The following is a 23628-nucleotide window of genomic DNA, read 5'->3' on the forward strand; positions in this document are numbered from 1 at the left end:
TCGTGAGATTTTGAGTGAAAACCTGCTTCCATCAGCAAGGGCATTGAAGATGAAACGTGGCTGGGTCTTTCAGCATGACAATGATCCCAAACACACCGCCCGGGCAACGAAGGAGTGGCTTCGTAAGAAGCATTTCAAGGTCCTGGAGTGGCCTAGATCTCAACCCCATAGAAAATCTTTGGGGGGAGTTGAAAGTCCATGTTGCCCAGCAACAGCCCCAAAACATCACTGCTCTAGAGGAGATCTGCATGGAGGAATGGGCCAAAATACCAGCAACAGTGTGTGAAAACCTTGTGAAGACTTACAGAAAACGTTTGACCTCTGTCATTGCCAACAAATGGTATATAACAAAGTATTGAGATAAACTTTTGTTATTGACCAAATACTTATTTTCCACCATAATTTGCAAATAAATTCATTAAAAATCCTACAATGTGATTTTCTGGATTTTTTTCTCTCATTTTGTCTGTCACAGGCCTCTCTCATCTTTTTAAGTGGGAGAACTTGCACAATTGGTGGCTGACTAAATACTTTTTTGCCCCACTGTACATATGAGATGAGTAATGTAGGATATGTAAACATTATTAAAGTTGCCTTATTTAAAGTGACTAGTGATACCATTATTAAATTCATTTATTAAAGTGGCCAGTGATTTTAGTCTGTATGTTGGCAGCAGCCTCTCTATGTTAGTGATGGCTGTTTAACGGTCTGATGGCCTTGAGATAGAAGCTGTTTTTCAGTCTCTCGGTCCCAGCTTTGATGCACCTGTGTTGACCTCACCTTCTGGATGATAGCGAGGTGAACAGGCAGTTGCTCGGGTGGTTGTTGTCCTTGATGATCTTTTTGGCCTTCCTGTGACATCGCGTGCTGTAGGAGTCCTGGAGGGCATGTAGTTTGCTGCCCGGTGATGCGTTGTACAGACCGCACTACCCTCTGGAGAGCCATGCGGTTGAGGGCGGTGCAGTTGCCGTACCAGGCTGACCATTGGGACTAAGCTAAGGACCCTGGGACTAAACACCTCCCTCTGAAACTGGATCCTGGACTTCTTGACGAGCCGCACCCAGGTTGTAAGGGTAGGTAACAACACATCCGCCACGCTGATCCTCAACACAGGGGCCCCTCAGTGGTGCGTGCTTAGTCCCCCCCCCCGTACACCCTGTTCACTCATGACTGCACAGCCAGGCACGACTCAAACACCATCTTTAAGTTTGCCGATGACACAGTGGTAGGCCTGATCACTGACAACGACGAGACAGCCTATAGGGAGGAGGTCAGAGACCTGGCCGTGTGGTGCCAGGACAGCAACCTCTCCCTCAATGTGAGCAAGACAAAGGAGATGATTGTGGACTACAGGAAAAGGAGGACCAAGCATGCCCCCATTCTCATCGACGGGGCTGTAGTGGAGCAGGTTGACAGCTTCAAGTTCCTTGGTGTCCACATCACCAACAAACTAACATGGTCCAAGCACACCAAGACAGTCGTGAAGAGGGCACTACAAAACCTGTTCCCCCTCAGGATACTGAAAAGATTTGGCATGGGTCCTCAGATCCTCCAAAGGTTCTACAGCTGCACCATGGAAAGCATCCTGATTGGTTGCATCACTGCCTGGTATGGCAACTGCTCAGCCTCCGACCGCCAGGCACTACAGAGGGTAGCTTCCCGCCATCCAGGACCTCTATACTAGGCGGTGTCAGAGGAAGGCCCTAAAAATGATCAAAGACTCCAGCCACCCTAGTCATAGACTGTTCTCTCTGCTACCGCACTGCAAGCGGTACCGGAGCACCAAGTCTTAGGTGCACAAGGCTTCTAATCAGCTTCTACCCCCAAGGCATAAGACTCCTGAACATCTAATTGAATGGCTACCCAGACTATTTTCATTGCCACCCCCCACACACATTTTACACTGATGCTACTCTCTGTTATTATCTATGCATAGTCACTTTAATAACTCTACCTACATGTACATATTACCTCGACTAACCGGTCCCCTACATTAACTCTGTACCGGTACCCTCTTTGTATAGTCTCGCTATTGTTATTTTACTGCTGCTCTTTAACTAATTGTTACTTTCAATTTCTTATTCTTATTCAAATTTTTTTTAACTGCATTGCTGGTTAGGGGCTTGTAAGTAAGCATTTCACTTTAAGGTCTACACCTGATTTGAAATACATAGCGCAGCAGCCTCTAAGGTCCAGGGATGAGTAACCGGATGGTAGCCAACTAGTGACAGTGACTAAGTTCAGGGCAGGGTACTGGGTGGAAGCCGGCTAGTGATGGCTATTTAATAGTCTGATGGCCTTGCGATAGAAGCTGTTTTTCAGTCTGTTGGTCCCAGCTTTGATGCACCTGTACTGATCTTCTGGACGATAGAGGGGTCAGGCCGTGGCTCAGGTGGCTGATGTTCTTGATGATCTTCTTGGCTTTCCTGTGAGGTGATGCGTTGTGCTGACCGCACCACCCTCTGGAAAGCCCTGCAGTTATGGACGGTGCAGTGTGTGTGTGTGTGTGTGTGTGTGTGTACCTGATATCCCCCACTAGTGGATGCTTCTCTTTCTGCTGCTCCAGCAGTCGCATCAGGTAGCCCCCCACTCGCAGCGCGTTGCCTTGGAGATCCTCTTTCTCAATCACGTCCAGCACAGCAAGGCCAATGGCACAGGACACAGGGTTACCGCCAAACTGGGAAATCCAAGTTGCAGAAAACAGTCAGGTCATGTACAACTGGAAGACAAATCTGCTGGGAATTGGCCAAATTTACATTTATACTGAGTATATAAAACATTAAGGACACCTGCTCTTTCCATGACATAGACTGACCAGGTGAATCAAGGTGACAGCTATGATACCTTATTGACCTTGTTAAATCCAATTCAATCAGTGTTGTTGAAGGGGAGGAGACAGGTCAAATAAGGATTTTTAAGCCTTGAAATAATTGAGACATGTATTGTGTATGTGTGTCAATCAGAGGGTGAATGGGAAAGACAAAATATTTAGGTGCCTTTGAACAGGGTATCGTAGTGTCAAGAACTGCAACACTGCTGGGTTTTTCACGCCCAACAGTTTCCTGTGTGTATCAAGAGTGGTCCACCACCCAAAGGACAACCAGTCAACTTGACACAACTGTGGGAAGCATTGGAGTCAACATGGGCCAACATCCTTGTGGAATGCTTTCGACACCTTGTAGTGTCCATGCCCCGATGAATTGAGGCTGTTCTGAGGGCCAAGGGGGGGAGCAACTCAATATTAGGATTGTTTTCCTAATGTTTTGTATACTCAGTGTATTTACAATTAGTTAGCTTCACTCTTTTGCTGGCTACAAAACACTTCTTCCTTCATGCTTGGAGGCAAGAGGTAGCAAGGTAGGTAGCAAGTGTGAAGCTAACTAATTGTAAATACAGTGTACAAACATTAGGAACAGTTAAGTTAACGTTTGACGGTTTATGTAACCACTTGGTTGCTAATCCTCTTACCGTGTTGAAGTACTCCATGCCAGAGTTCTTGAAGGCCTCTGCTACCTCTCTTGTGGTGACCACACATGACATGGGGTGCCCGTTGCCGATGGGTTTGCCCATGGTAACAATGTCAGGCACAAAGTCTTCTCCCTGTAACTGGAAGGCCCAGAAGTGGGTGCCAACACGGCCAAATCCCACCTGCACCTCGTCAGCGATGAATAGGCCACCAGCCTGGTGAACATGTCTGTGGGGGAGAGGAACAGTGCACTGGTATGGAAGTACTCGTGCACACACACACTGCTGCAATTTTTCAGCTACAAAACAACAAATTTATTTACTTGCAACACAAAAAATAAATCTAATTAAAAGTTGCCTCTTGTGCTCTTTCATAAATATCAATAATGTAAATGTTAGCCAATTACCACCAAAAAGTTATAAGATTGCCAATCAGATCACAATCCATCTTATAATACCCAATTTCAGTGTGGCAATGAGCCAATCGCAATCCAAAAATAGCAGGTGTAAATGGGGTCTTATAGTGAGTAAATGGTACATTTGTGCCACTTTGGTACATACTGTGCCACTTTCTGGAAGTAGCCTGCAGGGGGAATGACTTGCCCACCACAACTCTGCAGCGACTCTGCAATAAAAGCACCAACCTGCACAAGAGAAGAGCACATCAGACCCAACACCATGTCTCCCCTTATGTCAACACCCACAGATAGGGGAAAGACTTGTCCCAGGTAGTGTCCCAGGTCTATGAACCTGTGAATTCCTCTCTCCCGTTTTTCATAACAGTGGAGTCTCACTTTTTGGCTAACATTTAGCCACTCCCAGCCAGGAAGAAAACAATCTCACTACGCCTTAAAGCACAATAGCAACAAGATGAAAAAGATATGGTTAAAGGCATAAGATGAGACTGCATCATACAGAAAAAGGTCCGTTAGGCTGGCTTGTCTTCTGGGAGAACTGCATTGTAATCCATCCATTTCCATCTCTTTGCCTTCTAGGGCGGCCATCACTTCCATCTTGCTACTGAACTGGGAATGACTGATGTCAGAAAGTAAAGATGGGACCTTCCATTGGATTTGGCTGTGGATCTCCCAGGTTTTTCCTGGAACAGAGGGTTAAGCCAGCCAGTGTCATTGGCCCTGGGAAGCCCCACAAGAGCCCCTGTTAAATCAGTGTAACCAGGGGACAGGCAGATCTGTGGAGTTCCTCTATGCAGCCCATTCTTGTCCCTGACCTGAGAGTGGGAGAAACAGCAAGAGAAGAGATAGGAATGACGGGGGAGAAAAAGAAGGAGGGGTGGAAGATACAATTATTATTGCCTGTGTTGGGGGGAAAAATGGGCAAAAACAGGCAACTTCCTTTGTGTATGGGCAGTGCTTGATTTCGGCAGGAGCTCACCAGAACTGAGCACCTCAAATGTTCTACATTGTGTGATGGGTAAATAGTTAAGCTATTTCATGTAAAGAAAATCAACACTGGACTACAAAACATTAGAATAACTTAGAAGTACAGTCCAGATTTGAAGACCACGTCTTGCAGACATCCTGTACAGGTACCTAAAGCCTAGACAGACTGCCATCTACTGTAGATGAACGTGACCCGTTTCAAGAAACTCTGTGTATGTCTCACATCACTACTTCACAGAGAGGCATATAAATATGTTTTTTGGCAGAAATGCCTTATGGAACATGTGAACTTTTATGTGCCTTAATAACAAACTTGTATGCCATCTATAAATACGAATACAATTGTTAAATAAAGAGCCTAGTTGGTTTAGCCACGGAAAAATACAGGAACCTTCCCGCTAGCCATGATTGGCTGAGATAATGGATGGGCTGGTCTGCTATGTAACGTGCTTCTGTCTATAACATTAGCTGCTCAGTATGTGTGGATAATCCTGTCTATCGCAGATTTTTTTTTTGAAAGATATCATGAAAAACTGAAAAAGTTTTGCTACTGCTCTCAACATTGCTGCCTTGAAGTTAATAGCACTATCAAAAAATCTCAGTGGGAAAACATTGTGATGGACTACTTTCTGGAGGATGATCGTGCCATGCTGACTCTCTCTGAAAATTAATCAGACAATGAGTAAATCCCTGATTTATAGGTAAAAACATTTTCATTGAACCAGACATTTAAACAGGTCAATATACACAAGGCTGCGGGGCCAGACGGATTACCAGGACGTGTGCTCCGGGCATGTGCTGAGCAACTGGCAGGTGTCTTCACTGACATTTTCAACATGTCCCTGATTGAGTCTGTAATACCAACATGTTTCAAGCAGACCACCATAGTCCTTGTGCCCAAGAACACAAAGGCAACCAGCCTAAATGACTACAGACCTGTAGCACTCACGTCTGTAGCCATGAAGTGTTTTGAAAGGTTGGTAATGGCTCACATCAACACCATTATCCCAGAAACCCTAGACCCACTCCAATTTGCATACCGCCCAAACAGATCCACAGATGATGCCATCTCTACTGCACTCCACACTGCCCTTTCCCACCTGGACAAAAGGAACACTTATGTGAGAATGCTATTCATTGACTACAGCTCAGCGTTCAACACCATAGTACCCTCAAAGCTCATCACTAAGCTAAGGATCCTGGGACTAAACACCTGCCTCTGCAACTGGATCCTGGACTTCCTGACGGGCCGCTCCCAGGTGGTGAGGGTAGGTAGCAAAACATCTGCTACGCTGATCCTCAACACTGGAGCTCCCCAGGGGTGCGTGCTTAGGCCCCTCCTGTACTCCCTGTTCACCCACGACTGTATGGCCACATGACTCCAACACCATCATTAAGTTTGCAGACGACACAACAGTGGTATGCCTGATCACGGACAACGACGAGACAGCCTATAGGGAGGAAGTCAGAGACAACCTATCCCTCAACGTAACCAAGACTAAGGAGATTATTATGGACTACAGGAAAAGGAGGACCGAGCAAGCCCCCATTCTCATCGACGTGGCTGTAGTGGAGCAGGTTGGGAGCTTCAAGTTCCTTGGTGTCCACATTAACAACAAACTAGAATGGTCCAAACACACCAAGACAGTCGTGAAGAGGGTACGACAATGTCTATTCCCCCTCAGGAAACTAAAAATATTTGGCATGGGTCCTGAGCTCCTCAAAATGTTCTACAGCTGCAACATCGAGAGCATTCTGACTGGTTGCATCACTGCCTGGTACGGCAATTGCTCGGCCTCTGACCGCAAGGCACTACAGAGGGTAGTGCGTACAGCCCAGTACATCACTGGGGCTAAGCTGCCTGCCATCCAGGACCTCTACACCAGGTGGTGTCAGAGGAAGGCCCTAAAAATTGTCGAAGACCTCAGCCACCCCAGTCATAGACTGTTCTCTCTACTACCGCATGGCAAGCGGTACCGGAGTGTCAAGTCTAGGACAAAAGGCTTCTCAACAGTTTTTACCCCCAAGCCATAAGACTCCTGAACAGGTAATCAAATGGCTACCCGGACTATTTGCATTGTGTGCACCCCCCCAACCCCTCTTTTTACGCTGCTGCTACTCTCTGTTTATCATATATGCATAGTCACTTTAACTATACATTCATGTACATACTACATCAATTGGGCCAACCAACCAGTGGCCCCGCACATTGGCTAACCGGGCTATCTGCATTGTGTCCCACCTACCACCCGCCAAACCCTCTTTTACACTACTGCTACTCTCTGTTCATCATATATGCATAGTCACTTTAACCATATCTACATGTACATACTACCTCAATCAGCCTGACTAACCGGTGTCTGTATGTAGCCTCGCTACTTCTATAGCCTCGCTACTGTATATAGCCTGTCTTTTTACTGTTGTTTTATTGTTCACCAAATACCTTTTTTGCACTATTGGTTAGAGCCTGTAAGTAAGCATTTCACTGTAAGGTGTATTCAGAGCAAGTGACAAATAAACTTTGATTGGATTTGATATGGTAGAGTCGTCTGATGACAATGGTGGGGAAGAAACGGTGTCGTTGTCACGGAAGAAGTTGACCGAGTTTTGAAATCAGTGGAATGCCCAGTGGAAGCAGAGTGCGGAATGCGGAGAGTTCACAAAGAGAACACAGAAAGAAGGCAGTTGTATAAAATACCTGTCTCCAGATTGCATCTTCAAACTAAGGGCAATCATGGCATCCATGACAGAGGTAGGAGCATTCATCCATGTTTACAGGTAAGAATCTAGCTACATTTTCAGATATTATACGTTTCTAATTTAGTCAGAAAGTCGTTTTAATTGCAAGTTAAAGCGTACTGTTAACTAGCAAGCTAAAGTTAGTTGGCTGGCTCGCTCGCTATTCGAGGTTATGGGTCATTGTTTAGCGAGCTAGCTAGCTACATGTCTAAACAAAAGACTCCACTATGCAAGTAACCATTTCACTGTACCGTTTACACCTTCTGTATCCTTTGCATGTGACAAATAAACTTAGATTTTATTTGATATAGTGTGTGTTTACCAGAGGCGGTAATGGGATGAACAACATGACCTGCACCAAAATCAGATTACGATATAGGCCAAGGACAAGATCAAGTTTATTTTTGCTACTACTCTCACAACTTTTAGTCTTGAAATCTTTGGTTGTTTACTACACTGTGAATCCTTAAAGAGAGGGTGTGAACAAAGCTGAATGAGTGTAGACAAAGAAGAGCTCTCCAGTAGTGTCACACCCTGACCATAGTTTAGCAAGGAGCTTCCAGTCTGCAAGGAGCTGCCAGTCTGCAAGGAGCTGCCAGTCTGCATGGAGCAGCCAGAGCCGCCAGTCTGCATGGAGCAGCCAGAGCCGCCAGTCTGCATGGAGCAGCCAGAGCCGCCAGTCTGCATGGAGCAGCCAGAGCCGGCAGTCTGCATGGAGCAGCCAGAGCCGCCAGTCTGCATGGAGCAGCCAGAGCCGCCAGTCAGCATGGAGCAGCCAGAGCCGCCAGTCAGCATGGAGCAGCCAGAGCCGCCAGTCAGCATGGAGCAGCCAGAGCCGCCAGTCAGCCAGGATCCGCCAGTCAGCCAGACTCTTCCAGATCCGCCAGACTCTTCCAGATCCGCCAGTCTGCCAGACTCTTCCAGATCCGCCAGTCTGCCAGACTCTTCCAGATCCGCCAGTCTGCCAGACTCTTCCAGATCCGCCAGTCTGCCAGACTCTTCCAGATCCGCCAGTCAGCCAGGATCTGCCAGAGCCTTCCTCCTCTCCTGTGCTGCCGGAGTCTGAAGAGCCCCTCTGTCCCGAGCTGCCCCTCTGTCCCGAGCTGCCCCTCTGTCCCGAGCTGCCCCTCTGTCCCGTGTTATTAAGTAGGGTTGCCGAGGCTAGGAGGTCACGGAAGTGGACAAGGTGGGGGACTAAGACTACGGTGAAGTGGGGGCCACGTCTGTAGCGTTAAGACTTCCTTTCACTGGAACTAAGGGGCCAAGCCCGAACCATGAAAAACAGCCCCAAACCATTATCTATCCTCCACCAAACTTTACAGTTGCCACTATGCATTGGGGCAGGTAGCGTTCTCCTGGCATCCGCCAAACCCAGATGCGTCTCTCTGACTACCAGATAGTGAAGCGTGATTCATTTATCAAGACAAAGGGTGGCTACTTGAAGAATCTCAAATATAAAATAAAACTCTTTCTTGGTTACTACATGATTCCATATGTGTTATTTCATAGTTTTGATGTCTTCACTATTATTCTACAATGTAGAACATTGTAAAAATAAAGAAACTCTGGACTGAGTAGGTGTGTCCAAAATTTTGACTGGTACTGTATGTAAATGTGATATCATTCAATTTACTACAGGTGGATCAATGGAAACAGGATGCACATGAGCTCAATTTCGAGTCTCATAGCAAAGGGCCTGAATACTTATGAAAATAAGGTATTTCTGTTTTTTTATAAATGTGCAAACATTTCTAGAAACCTGTTTTCGCTTTGTCATTATGGGGTATTGTGTGTAGATTGCTGAGCATTTTTATTTATTTAACCCATTTTATAATAAGGCTGTAAGGTAACAAAATGTGGAAAAAGTCAAGGGGTCTGAATACTTCCCGAAAGCATTGTATACTGGTATTTGGCTCTATTTACAGATTTGAAAATGCTAATTAGCATCAAAGTAGACATCATGCAAAACTACAAATCCCTGCAAGCTCCTGCACGTCATCTCTAGCTGACAACACCTTTGCTAATAAGTATTGTGTCAATTTAAAACTTGCACATGACAGTTCACAGAATTGTCTATTTAAAGAAGTGTAGCCAATGTATTAATTACTACATTTAGGGAACATCAGATAGTTAATCCAGAGATTTTTTGCTTTTGCCTAGATTCTGCAGTCTGGTCCAGATCGTCATGGCATTTGTAGTTATTTCTGATAACTACATTTGAAGCTAATTCATTTGGGGGGGGGTAAATACAGGCAAATATATTGATATTTTACCTTATCCTAGAGAGATTTACACAGTTATCAAAATGTCACGCCAGGGTAAGTCTACACGAAACACAGCCCTTATTTTAAATGTTTCTAAAATCCCTTATGGGAAAAATGAATGGTGGAAAAACAATTAGAACCATTTCCCTGTTTGACCGTGTGGTTTTATGGGTATTATGACTCATACTGTGGTACACTATAACGATAGTAGCAATTAACATGATTGTGGAACATGTATAATCACTGCTAGTAGCATTTTAGCCACAGACTGTCATGTGCTAGCTGTTTAGTCTGTGTTTTATGAATGCGCAATGAGCATTTAAAGATGCATTTATATCAGGAATTGGAAACTTGTTTTCAGTCTGAAAAATAAGCATCATAACCAGGTAGGCAACTTATCTTAACAAATATCTTAACAAAGTGAACGGGCTATGTTGTTCAAAGTTGGAGAGGACAGGAGGGTGTATTCATAACAGTTCAACTGTTATACCTTGTTAGCAAGCAAATAGATACAAGTTGACGTTGAATATACAAGCTCACTAGCACGTGGGCTTGTACTTGAGATATTGTTTATGATATCTGTGTTAATTTTCTATAATGCCTGCTACAAGAAGTGCATTGTGCATGGTTCTGGTTAGATTTGTAACAGAAATTGCATTTTCATAGACAGACTTGAAAGTTAGATCAGTGATTATTGCAAAAAAGCAGGTTAAACTATTTTGATAAAATAACAAAATTATCAGTGGGTCTTATTGTTGTGGAAAGGATATATTTAGCCTAGGTATAATTTGACATGCAGTGTACTGACCTTTAATGTTTTGCATCAAAGCTTATTTAGAGAAAATGTTACATTGTTTCAAATTCATATTGTGAATCCCCCATAAATTTGACCAAATTGTGAAATGATTTTTAGGCAACATCGCCCAGCCCTATTTGTAGGCATCAGATACTCTAGGTTAGGTAACCCAGAATATGACACCATTTTTATTTTGTACCTTGTGTCCTTTCTCATGGGCTTTCTGTATAAGATTGTTGACGTCATCGGCATATGCTGTGGCGGGGTCTGGATGGTCTTGTCTATAGTTGCCTCTGTAGAGGTCAGGGCTCAGAGCCTAGGGGAATGGGGGAAAAGAACACAGTTGGAACATATTTTATAAAAGCACAGCATGTGAAAAACCAACTGAGCAATCAGTCTAAAGAGCAATGAATTTAGGGATGCTTGGATCTATCATACAGCAGCATAGTGTGCATCATCAAACACTATGAGAATTTTGAGGTAGGCTCAGGGGTGAGAGTAAATTTAATTTCTTCCCGGTACTGGAACTCCTACAGTTGAAGTCGGAAGTTTAGCCAAATACATTTAAACTCAGTTTTCCACAATTCCTGACATTTAATCCCAGTAAGAATTCCCTGTTTTATAGCAGTTAGGATCACCACTCTATTTTAAGAACGTGAAATGTCAGAATAATAGTAGAGAGAATTATTTATTTCATTCATCACATTCCCAGTGGGTCAGAAGGTTACTTACACTCAATCAGTATTTGGTAGCATTACCTTTAAATTGTTTAACTTGGGTCAAATGTTTTGGGAAGCCTTCCACAATAAGTTGGGTGAATGTTGGCCCATTCTTCCTGACAGAGCTGGTGTAACTGAGTCAGGTTTCTTGGCCTCCTTGCTCGCAAACGCTTTTTCAGTTCTGCCCACAAATTTTCTATAGGATTGAGGTCAGGGCTTTGTGATGGTCACTCCAATAACTTGACTTGGTTATCCTTAAGCCATTTTGCCACAACTTTGGAAGTGTGCTTAGGGTCATTGTCCATTTGGAAGACCCATTTGTGACCAAGCTTTAACTTTCTGACTAATGTCTTGAGATGTTGCTGCAATATATCCACATCATTTTCCTGCGTCATGATGCCATCTATTTTGTGAAGTGCACCAGTCCCTCCTGCAGCAAAGCACCCCCACAACATAATGCTGCCACCCCCGTGCTTCACGATTGGGATGGTGTTCTTCAGCTTGCAAGCGTTCCCCTTTTTCCTCCGAACATAACGATGGTCATTATAGCCAAACAGTTCTATTTGTGTTTCATCAGACCAGAGGACATTTCTCCAAAAAGTAGGATCTTCGTCCCCATGTGTAGTTGCAAACCGTAGTCTGGCTTTCTTTTTTATGGTGGTTTTGGAGCAGTGGCTTCTTCCTTGCTGAGCGGCCTTTCAGGTTATGTCGATATAGGACTCGTTTTACTGTAGATATAGATACGTTTCCACCGGTTTCCTTTTCCAGCAATGTCCTTTGTTGTTGTTCTTGGATTGATTTGCACTTTTCGCACCAAAGTACGTTCATTTCTAGGAGACAGAATGCATCTCCTTCCTGAGCGGTATGATGACTGCGTGGTCCCATGGTGTTTACTTGCGTACTTTTGTTTGTACAGATGAACGTGGTACCTTCAGGCGTTTGGAAATTGCTCCCAAGGATGAACCAAACTTGTGGAGGTATACACATTTTTTTCTGAGGTATTGGCTGGTTTATTTTAGATTTTCCCATGATGTCAAGCAAAGAGGCACTGAGTCTGAAGGTAGGTCTTGAAATACATCCACAGGTACACCTCCAATTGACTCAAATCATTTCAATTAGCCTATCAGAAGCTTCTAAAGCCATGACATCCTTTTCTGGAATTTTCCAAGCTGTTTAAAGACACAGTCAACTTAGTGTATGTAAACTTCTGACCCACTGGAATTGTGATACAGTGAATTATAAGTGAAATAATTTGTCTTTAAACAATTGTTGGAAAAATGACTTGTGTCATGCACAAACTAAATGTCCTAACCGACTTGCCAAAACTATAGTTTGTTAACAAGAAATTTGTGGAGTGGTTGAAAAACAAGTGTTTGTAACCTAAGTGTATGTAAACTTCCGAACTGTATGTGTGCATGTACAGATTTTTTTTTTAAAGACATGTCATTTAACTGTAAAAATGTATAACTTTTAATGTGACATGAACACAACCAGGCATGATGTTTTCATCTGATTGTCAAATAAATCACTTAAAAAAGTAGGCTACCTGCGAACATTCACCACTCTAAAATAATTCCACTATCTAAAACAGTTCACTGTGCACCTGCCATTTGCTAAATGGAAAGAGACGCCTATTAAAACACCAAAAAGTGAAATGACATTTGGAGGACTGTTCCGGCCAGTCCTCTCTGTCTTGGCAAAATTGGATTGTTCACGTTGAACCACACTTCATTTTGGAGCGTATACCACCCATTTTCAAGTCCATTCTAAAAATGTTAATGTGACTGATAGTTGGTAATGATAAATGATGGTGTAATAGCCTACAGATTTCTTGCCATCTTTGTTTCAATTCTTGTGATACGCTCATGTTTTACCGGTGTGATGTACACCCACTACTTATTTTGCCGGTAAACCCGTACCGGACCGGCTTACTTTCACACCTGGGTAGGCTATTCAAACATTATCATGGTTCCAGATCTGTTTGTGCTATGATGTCAACTCCTGACAAATGAGTGACAAGGAGTGACACGTGATGGCTCAAAAAGAACTGAGACCAGGCATGTTACTGTTAAACAAGCAAGCTACAAATTTGAGTTGGTAAGTAATTACATTAGTACAAACTTGAGATACAGTATGTACATATTCTATCTTGCGGTTGAAAATAAGTGATGCTAGATTTTCCGGTTCTCAGTTTAGCGAGACAATTTCTCATATCAACCCACATTAATAATCCATATAAGGTGGTGAGACAGGCTGACGTAGTTCACATAGCATGAAACATTATAGTAGGATATCCTACAACCAGCCACATCAGACTTCATCTATAATATCAAGGTGACTGATCTTAGGAACTTTATCGCTGCATCAAAGAGAAACGGCGCCTTAAAACAGTATGTATCTTATCAGAATAAGAACAAGAACATGACCTGTGGGATTGCTTCCTACTTTACTATGCCTGTTTCACACACTACCCTGTCAAATCCAATGGACCATGTTGAGTCATGATGTTTTCATTTCTGCGGTGGCAGACGGACCGGGATACTTACCACGTGAACAGATTTGCTCTGCTCTGCATTGGCCAGCTGGTGAAATTTATAAGGGCTGATGTTAATGAGCGATGACACGTGGCCGTGATAGGCACTGCAAATAGAGGAACGTGGAAAAATTTGAAAACACTGATGGTGACAGATGAAATACCAGATTCTCAATGAAATCTAGAGTAAATTTGGTTAATGACGTGTTATAAGTGAACATTGATCATAGAACTCTCTAACACATATGCACATTTAGGGCACAAAAAAATCACGTTAGCAGAATAATTAACATTTGGACCAGATGGCATATTATCTAAGACGAGTCTGGGTTAGTTAGTGCTTAGTACTAGTTAGTACTGCTCTAGAGAGAACAACTTACAAAGAATTTGCAACTGTGCAAAGTATGCAGATGTTATTATTGGAGAGAGACAACGTTTTAAACTCTGTATTTACACTTCTTCTTTACATTAAGATCAGATCCTGGTTTTAATTTTACCTTCTGTTCTTTTATGTTTTATTCTCCCTATAATATAACAGGTGCAAACTTTTCACTTGTCGCAAACACAAATGCCTACACCCACAGTGTTGACTTACTTGTCCAACGTTATGACGTCTTTGTGGCCTGTGTACTCCCAGGCCAGTCTGAGTGCCAGGTCGTTGGCTTCAGAGCTGAAGTTCAAAGGGTAAAGTTCACTTCAGTTACACAGTCACCACAGAATACACAGACTTGGCCCTGGATATCACAGTTAAGAGTTTAAGAGTAACAAGAGTTTATATTTAACAGCCCTGCATAAAGGGATAGAATGGCCATCTATTGTTGCAAATTATTGGATAACCATACCATCTTCGCATTACAGGGATTTTTCTGCCATTGCAATATTTGGGCGGGCCACCTAAGCATTTTTTACAAACAAAGTTTTTTTTTTTAAATATGATTTTTTTATACATTTTGGGATGGAAATGCGCTTTCAGTGTAAACTTAAACTAAAACTAGATATAAAGTATGTCGAAAATATAATAGACCTATATATGTTTTATAATATCATCTTTGAGAACTAACAATCACCAAAATAAAAGCTAGAATTCAAAATTCCCAAAACAATGAATTTAGCAGTTTTGATTTCGTTATTATGCTTGAGCATAAGAACACAACATTATCCATGGCAAAATGCATAGCATTGCAGGAAATGTGCTTTAAAATTGCAACATGGGTGGTTCAGTGGATAAGAGTCTTGGGCCAGTAATGGAAAGGTTGCTGGTTTGAATCACTGAGCCCACTCTGTGAAAAATTGGTCTGTGCCCTGAAGCAAGGCACTAATTGCTCCTGTAAATTGCTCTGGATAAGAGTGTCTGCTAAATGACCAAATGTTTTTTTTTTACATTTTCTCTCAGCTCCATGGCAGAATATGTAAAATCTCATGAAATTTGCTTTAAAATAGAAAAATTCTCTCAGCTACATAGATAAATTGTAGAATTGCAGGAAATTGGCTTAAAGGTCCAATGAAGCAGTTTTTTAAATCGTAATATCAAACTTTTATCTCAATATCAAAAAAATATGCCTGTTTTCAATAAAAATGTCCAAAAACAGCTTCTTAGCAAAGAGCAATTTCTCAAGCAAGAATTTAGCTGGGAGTGGTCTGTGTGGGGAGGGGAAAACTGAAAACGAGCTGATCTTGGCTGAGAGATTTGGAACAATCTTTCTTATTCGTTTTTTAACTAATTTACCAACTGGTGATGTCACCAGGCAGGCCAAAACTCCATCCCACCAAAACAGGCTGAAATTTCAGGCAGTCTATTCAAAGGGTATTATCATAATTTTCTCAATTTCACAGTATTATTCCAACCTCATAGTATGGAAAATTACTGTACATAAAACACAGGAAAATCAAATGAGACATTAAAACATAACAGCTTTAGATGCATATAAACAATATAGATGTAATATAAATCCTAGTTTATGTTTACCTTGTGGTTTTGTTATAACAAATGACAGATAGAAACATTATCATTAGAGCAAAAGCTTTTTTGTACAGCTGGGTACTATTAACACTCACATGCATAGTGGTCTTCTGACCATGTTGCTGGGTTTAACATAATATTTATACAAAAATAGCAGCCTTGTCCACCACAATTTCTAATCTTAAAAACTACTTACAAAATATGCTGTCTGTAATTGATATCACTATGTAGCAATTACATGTGGATATGAGGTAGCAGAGTTCTGGCACTGGTTCTCCATCTAGTACTTCTTGAGATGAATAGGGCCAATTTATACACTTTCAACTATTTTTGCCAAGTCAAAGCCAGTTTGTGAAAGTTTAGCAAGCAAAAAAAAATATTCACTAGGGATATGTGCTTAGATTCATTCAATCAATAAAGCAATATTTACTGTGTAGAAGTAAAAGAAACTCAACTGGATACCAATGATTCATTCACGTGCTAGTGGTTGAACATTGTATAACTACAAACAGTTCGCAAACCAGACATGTATGAGTTTCCTAGTTCAGACTAGCACATGAATGCAGCATTATTCAAACATGGTTTTGCCTTGGAGCAAAAAGAGTGTTGTTTAAACTAAAATCAGAAAACATCAAAGTATCAGTTTCAAAGTTTTGATTGCATTAAGGGTATTTTTTATCTTTTACTCTGTACTTTGTTATGAATACAGGTCAAAGGTCTTATTTTTGCAGAATAACAGGTTGTCCCTACCAGTCACGTGTAAGGACGCGGTGTCTAGACCAGTTCTGAGAGGTGTCCTAAAAATTGCACGTGTGTGCATTCCAAAGCCCATAGCTGGGACTTGACACTGTTCCAGTCTGTCTGTATGTCTGTCTCTATCTGCCTGTTTACACACACATGTTACTGTAACTTTGGACAGAGTAATCTTGATTTTTGTAATGGAGAAGCCATATTTCAAAATGCCAGTGAGTGTTTGCAAATTCTACCATCTTTGGCTCAGTGCTTATCTGTTATTGAGCTGAGCTCTTGATGCAAAAAATGGTAATTGTTCACAAGAAGTAGATACAATGTTTGTGTTCACAAACCACCCTCATACTATCATTTTGACCCCAGAGGCATTTTGATATCATTGCTGAATAGTGGTTTATTAAATTGTTCAAATGTTTCATGACTTTGTCAATCAACTTGTTCTTCATTAATCTAAATAATTGTTTAGTGTTTCTGTACCAATATTTTTATTTAATGTAACTAGGCAAGTCAGTTAAGAACAAATACTTATTTACAATGACGGTCTACCCCAGCCGGGACGACACTGGGCCAATTCTGCGCCACCCTATGGGACTCCCAATCACAGCTGACTGTGATATAGCCTGGAATTGAACCAGGGTCTGTAGTGACACCTCTTGCACTGAGATGCAGTGCCTTGAACCACTGTGCCACTCAGGAGCACAATATGGAATTTTTTTAAAGTCCACCTAATTCCGTTTTAGTAATTTGATAGATAGGACCTTTATTTGAATATAGGTTTCTCTGGAGACATAATAATACGTTATCCATACCACCAGAGGGTGGAGGGGGATCTGTATCAGTGATTTTGACCAGATAGAAAGATCACCTGCAGAGATATACAGTGCCTTCAGAAAGTATTCATATACCTTGACTTATTCCACATTTTGTTGTATTACAGCTTGAATTTCAAATGTATTAAATAGATTTCCTTTCCCTAACCCATCTACAGACAATACCACATAATGACAAAGTGAAAACATGTTTTTAGAAATTGTTGCCATTATTATTTTCAAAATTCTTCAAGCTCTGTCAAATTGGTTGTTAATCATTTACAACCATTTTCAGGTTGTAGATTTAAGTAAAACCTGTAACTCGGCCACTCCGGAACATTCACTGTCTTCTTGGTAAGCAACTCCAGTGTAGATTTGGCCTTGTGTTTTGGTTATTGTCCTGCTGAAAGGTGAATTCATCTCCCAGTGACTGGTGTAAAGCAGACTGAACCAGGTTTTCCTCTAGGATTTTGCCTGTGCTTAGCTCCATTCCTTTTCTTTTTTTATCCTAACCCCCCCTCCCAAACCTTAACAAGCATAGCTATAACATGATGCAGCAAACACTAAGCTTGAAAATATGAAGAGTAGTACTCAGTGATGTGTTGTGTTGGATTTGCTCTGAACATAACACGTTGTATTCAGGAAATAAAGTTAATTTCTTTGCCACATTTTTTGCTGTTTTACTTTAGTGACTTATTACAAGCAGGAGGCTTCTTTGCGAGGCATTGGAAAATCTCTCTGGTCTTTGTGGTTTAATCTGTGTTTGAAATGAATTGCTTGACTGAGGGACCATACAGATAATTGTATGTGTGGGGTACAGAGGTGACGTAGTCATCCAAAAACCCAGTTAAACAATAGTATTGCACACAGAGTGACTTCATGCAACTTATTATGTGACTTGTTAAGCAAATGTTTACCCCTGAACTTATTTAGGCTTGCCATAATGAAGGGCTTAAATACCTATTGACTTTTCATTTTTAATTAATTTGGAAAATTTTGGAAAAACATAGCTTCCCTTTGACATTACGGGGTATTGTGTGTGACAAAAAAATGCAATTTAATCTATTTTAAATTCAGGCTGTAACACAACAATTGGAAAAAGGCAAGGGTTGTTAATAGTCTTTTTCAAATTTGATTTAACTAGGCAAGTCAGTTAAGAACAAATTCTTATTTACAATGACTGCCAACACCGGCCCAATTGTGTGCCACCCTATGGGACTCTCAATCACGGCCGGTTGTGATACAGCCTGGATTCAAACCAGGGTGTCTGTAGTGACACCTCAAGCACTAAGATGCAGTGCCTTAGACCGCTGCGCCACTCTGGAGCACTTTCTGAAGGCACTGTTTAAAAACATTGACTGAAATGACCATGTACATACCCTGAGTTGACAAAGTAGCAAACAGAGAGCTTTTCAGGTAGAGTAGCCTGCAGCCTCTGGGCGTACTGGACAAGGTTATCATGCAGGAAGCGTGAGTTAGTATTCAGTAGTTCCATCTGTTCAGCCCCAGCCTTCACCACCATTGGGTGACTGTGACCCACTGGGGAGTCAAGCACACCATAGAATTGGTCTACAATTTAATGGCAATCATATAATTGAAATTGCTCAATTTGTTTTGTATCATTCTGCTGGGCTGCAGAAGTGTTGGCTTCCTGATATTAGGTAGTGATGAGGGAAAGGGGTAATACTTTACAAAATGTAATTGTGTTGCTCTTGCATGGAAATACATTACCAGTCAAAAGTTTGGACATACCTACTCAATCAAGGGCTTTTCTTTATTTTTACTATTTTCTACATTGTAGAATAGTAGTGAAGACATCAAAACTATTAAATAACACATATAGTTGTAGTAAACAACAAAGTATTAAAGAAATCAAAATATATTTTATATTTGAGATTCTTCAAAGTAGCCACCCTTTGCCTTGATGACAGCTTTCCACACTTGGCATTCTCTCAACCAGCTTCATGAGGTAGTCACCTGGAAGGCATTTCAATTAACAGGTGTGCCTTATTAAAAGTTAATTTGTGGAATGTCTTTCCTTAATGCGTTTGAGCCAATCAGTTGTGTTGTGACAAGGTAGGGTTGGTATATAGAAGATAGCCCTATTTGGTAAAAGAACAAGTCCATATTATAGCGCTTCATGGTTTTTGCAACTGCACTTAAAGAAACGTTCATAGTTCTTGACATTTTCGTTTTCATATTGACTGAACCATGTCTTCAAGTAATGATGGACTGTCGTTTCTCTTTGCTTATTTGAACTGTTCTACCTATTTTGATTTCTTTAACACTTTTTTTTGGTTACTACATGATTCCATATGTGTTATTTAATAGTTTTGATGTATTCACTATTATTCTACAATGTAGAAAATAGTAAAAATAAAGACAAATCCTGGAATGAGTAGGTGTGTCCAAACGTTTGAGTGGTACTGTACATTAATTTCTATTGGGTTTAGTCAGTCAAAAGCTAGCAAACTTAGTATGCAATACATCTGTCAGTTTCTTCATCAGATCCTGTGACCATATCATGTTCTACACTAAAATCACTGCAGTGAGTGTGTGATGTCACTGTCTATGTAAGTGAATAATGTGTTTGTGCCTGCACTCACCGTGTGCAACGTTGTTGATGCAGTCCAAGTATCGCACACCATTCTCGTCATACATGTACTGGCCTTTGGCCCGCACAATCTTGATGGGATCATGGCTGAAGAACACCTTACATGATGGACTGCAAGAGAACGGAGTCTTAATACATTGATACTGTAGCAATTGGTGGTCATGGTGGTCATCCTGGTTCTTGGTTGCAGGGAAATGTGCACTCACTACCTCCTGTGCCATAAAGGGCAAGGCATCTAGGCATAACTAGAAATAAGTGTACATACATATAGGAGGCAAAGATACTAAAATTGACTTGTTGTCTTGAACAAAAATAACCTTCTTTATTCGAAATGCAATTCAGTAAAATGAATAAGGTTGGTCTAAAAATAATGCATAGCCAACCACTATCCTTAGGCTTCCCTGTCAGTTTATATAATAAAAGAGGATCATTATCGTTGCTAATAGCACACATAAAGTCACGATAACCTATACCTTTTACGGAAAATATAATTGTTGTGTTGAAAAGAAGGAAACTTTAAAAAGTATCCTATTTCAGTTAGACCACGTTCTTTCACTTCTGGTTTGAGACAAGAGATGACACGTATCTCAAGTTATTGTGTGGCATGTTGGTAACGTTAACTCTCGAATTGAGAAAGGACTCACGTTCTGTCAGGCATTGCTTATAGCATACACATTCGATAAAAAATTACATGCATTTCTTTTGGCATTATTTCAATGTTCCCGAAATAGAAAGTTCCTGTGATATAGCTTTATTGTAATTACATTTAAAATACTTTCTTATAGTCTCAGCAACCAGTGCAGAATTTGGAAGACATTTGACTATTAAACACAGTAGCATACAGGCTATAAAAAAACGATGTCTTACCCAATGTGCTTTTTCCGAAGATCGATGGTCTTCTCCTTAGGAAACATTTCTGCTGTCATCCTGGCGTTCTTTCATTCAGAGAAAATGATCAGTTGTCCCTCATTTATCTCCGTTTTGTCAGTCCAGAAATTGCGTTGCAACGGACCCGCGCAGGCACACGCACGCACACGGATTTGCAGCACAATACTGCCCTCTAGACACATTTTCATTTCTGCTGTGAATACGGCAACGCAAGGACACTGACCGCAAGTCACAGCTGGTGACGCATGATTAGCCTATAACTCATGATAAAGTACTGAATTACTACACGAAACCTATTCGTGCAGTAGTGAATATGAAAAGACACGTAGGGATTGTGTAGTGAATGTGTAGTTGATGCACTACTCAAGATACACAAGTAGAGTTTGGTAGTGTTAATTAGGAAAACAAAAGTTTTAATAAACAGGTAGAGATTTTTACTACTTGATGTCGGTAGTAAATAAGTAGTCAAAACATTACAGCTTTACTACACAGGCTTTCAATAGTAATCAGGTAGAGTTTTTAATACTTGATATTGATCATAAATAAGTAGTCACAACACTACAGCCAGACGTCATCGGTTTTTCCTGACCTCAGAAGAAGACAAACAGGATTGTTGGTTGCTGTTTGCTAGTCCTATTGAAATGTAGCTATGTAGCCTCTGTTTTCACACATACTCTAGCTAATAGTATGTGTGTTTGAATGCAAATGTACAGTATGTTCATATTCATATACTTACCCATTCTACTTACCTCTTTTGACCTGTTGCCAAGAAGGCCATCGACATAAGAACACTGATGGCCATCTTTGGTAAGATTAACATTGTTTATCAAATATTTTTCTGTGTTGTATTATGTGCAGTGGCAACCCGTCATTCCGGGCAGAGCCCCACCTGCTTAGCTGTTTTGCATGTTATTTTGTCATTAATACGTGACACATATCAGTTTGCAATTAAAAAAAATATATATATAAAAAAATAAAGCCGCATAAAAACTTGGTCTCTATTTTGCTTTCTTGAGTAAGGCAGCTCCATAATGCAGGTGTTTCAGCCTAGCTCAGTGTTTTCTGTGGTGGGGCAGCCAGCGGAAAATACACAGAGTAGGGGTTGGTAATGTTCTCTAGTTGCGCCATAATTGGCTCAGTGTTCTGTCACTCATGGGGACACCATGTCGCCACAAAATCTACGGGTAGAGTATGAAAATTCAAGACCCTTGAACGCTGCCATAGAGTTACATTAGAAGGGCCCATCCAAGAAAGTTCAAGGTCATTGGCCACAGATAAAACAACATCAAATCACATTATATGTTACGGTTCTCTTGGTGTGAAGGAGAGTCGGACCAAACTGCAGCGTGTAGATTGCGATCCATGTTTAATGAACAATGTAAAACACGAATTAACACAAACACTACAAAACAAAGAACGTAACGAAAACCGAAACAGCCTATACTAGTGTAAATAAACAAAGAGATAGGAACAACGACACTAAGGACAATCACCCACGACAAACTCAAAGAATATGGCTGCCTAAATATGGTTCCCAATCAGAGACAACGATAAACACCTGCCTCTGATTGAGAACCACTCCAGACAGCCATATACTTTGCTAGATAACCCCACTAGCTACAATCCCAATACATACACACCAAAACCCCAAGACAAAACACACCACAATACAAAAACCCCATGCCACACCCTGGCCTGACCCAATACATGAAGAAAAACACAAAATACTTAGACCAGGGCGTGACAGAACCCCCCCTAAGGTGCGGACTCCCGAACGCACCTCAAAACAATAGGGAGGGACCGGGTGGGCGTCTGTCCATGGTGGCGGCTCCGGCGCGGGACGTGGAACCCACTCAGTCAATGTCTTAGTCCCCTCTCCTCGCGTCCCTGGATAGTCCACCCTCGCCGCCGACCATGGCCTAGTAGTCCTCACCCAGAACCCCACTGGACTGAGGAGCAGATCGGGACTGATGGACAGCTCGGGACTGAGGAAGCTCGGGAGTGAGAGAAAGCTCGGGAGTGAGAGAAAGCTCGGGAGTGAGAGAAAGCTCGGGAGTGAGAGAAAGCTCAGGCAGTTAGGTAGATCTACCAGATCCTGGCTGGCTGGTGGTTTCAGCAGATCCTGGCTGACTGGCAGATCCTGGCTGACTGGCGGATCTGGCGGATCCTGGCCGACTGGCGGATCCTGTCCGACTGGCAGATCCTGGCCGACTGGCGGATCTGGAAGAGTCTGGTTGACTGGCGGATCTGGAAGAGTCTGGTTGACTGGCGGATCTGGAAGAGTCTGGTTGACTGGCGGATCTGGAAGAGTCTGGTTGACTGGCGGATCTGGAAGAGTCTGGTTGACTGGCGGATCTGGAAGATCCTGTCCGACTGGCGGTCTGGCTGACTGGCGGATCTGGAAGAGTCTGGTTGACTGGCGGATCTGGAAGAGTCTGGTTGACTGGCGGATCTGGAAGGTCTGGTTGACTGGCGGATCTGGAAGAGTCTGTTGACTGGCGGATCTGGAAGAGTCTGGTTGACTGGCGGATCTGGAAGAGTCTGGCTGACTGGCGGATCTGGAAGAGTCTGGCTGACTGGCGGATCTGGAAGAGTCTGGCTGACTGGCGGATCTGGAAGAGTCTGGCTGACTGGCGGATCTGGAAGAGTCTGGCTGACTGGCAGATCTGGAAGAGTCTGGCTGACTGG

General features: G+C 42.1%; 1 protein-coding gene across 1 annotated transcript in view; it reads right to left on the reverse strand.

Annotated features, from left to right (window-relative positions):
• etnppl (ethanolamine-phosphate phospho-lyase) overlaps nt 1-21084 on the reverse strand; it is a 33908-nt gene extending 12824 nt beyond the window's left edge. The window contains exons 1-9 of the mRNA XM_024434984.2: nt 20920-21084; nt 20045-20163; nt 18818-18977; nt 14515-14589; nt 13933-14026; nt 10867-10983; nt 4027-4109; nt 3469-3694; nt 2523-2677 (exon numbers count right to left, since the gene is read on the reverse strand). Of these exons, the coding sequence (XP_024290752.1) occupies nt 2523-2677; nt 3469-3694; nt 4027-4109; nt 10867-10983; nt 13933-14026; nt 14515-14589; nt 18818-18977; nt 20045-20163; nt 20920-20978 (1088 nt within the window). The 5' untranslated portion in view covers nt 20979-21084. The remainder of the gene's footprint in view (nt 1-2522; nt 2678-3468; nt 3695-4026; nt 4110-10866; nt 10984-13932; nt 14027-14514; nt 14590-18817; nt 18978-20044; nt 20164-20919) is intronic.
• Between the last annotated feature and the right edge of the window lie 2544 nt (nt 21085-23628).

Source organism: Oncorhynchus tshawytscha, linkage group LG10, assembly GCF_018296145.1.
Source record: "Oncorhynchus tshawytscha isolate Ot180627B linkage group LG10, Otsh_v2.0, whole genome shotgun sequence".
Classification (NCBI taxonomy): domain Eukaryota; kingdom Metazoa; phylum Chordata; class Actinopteri; order Salmoniformes; family Salmonidae; genus Oncorhynchus; species Oncorhynchus tshawytscha.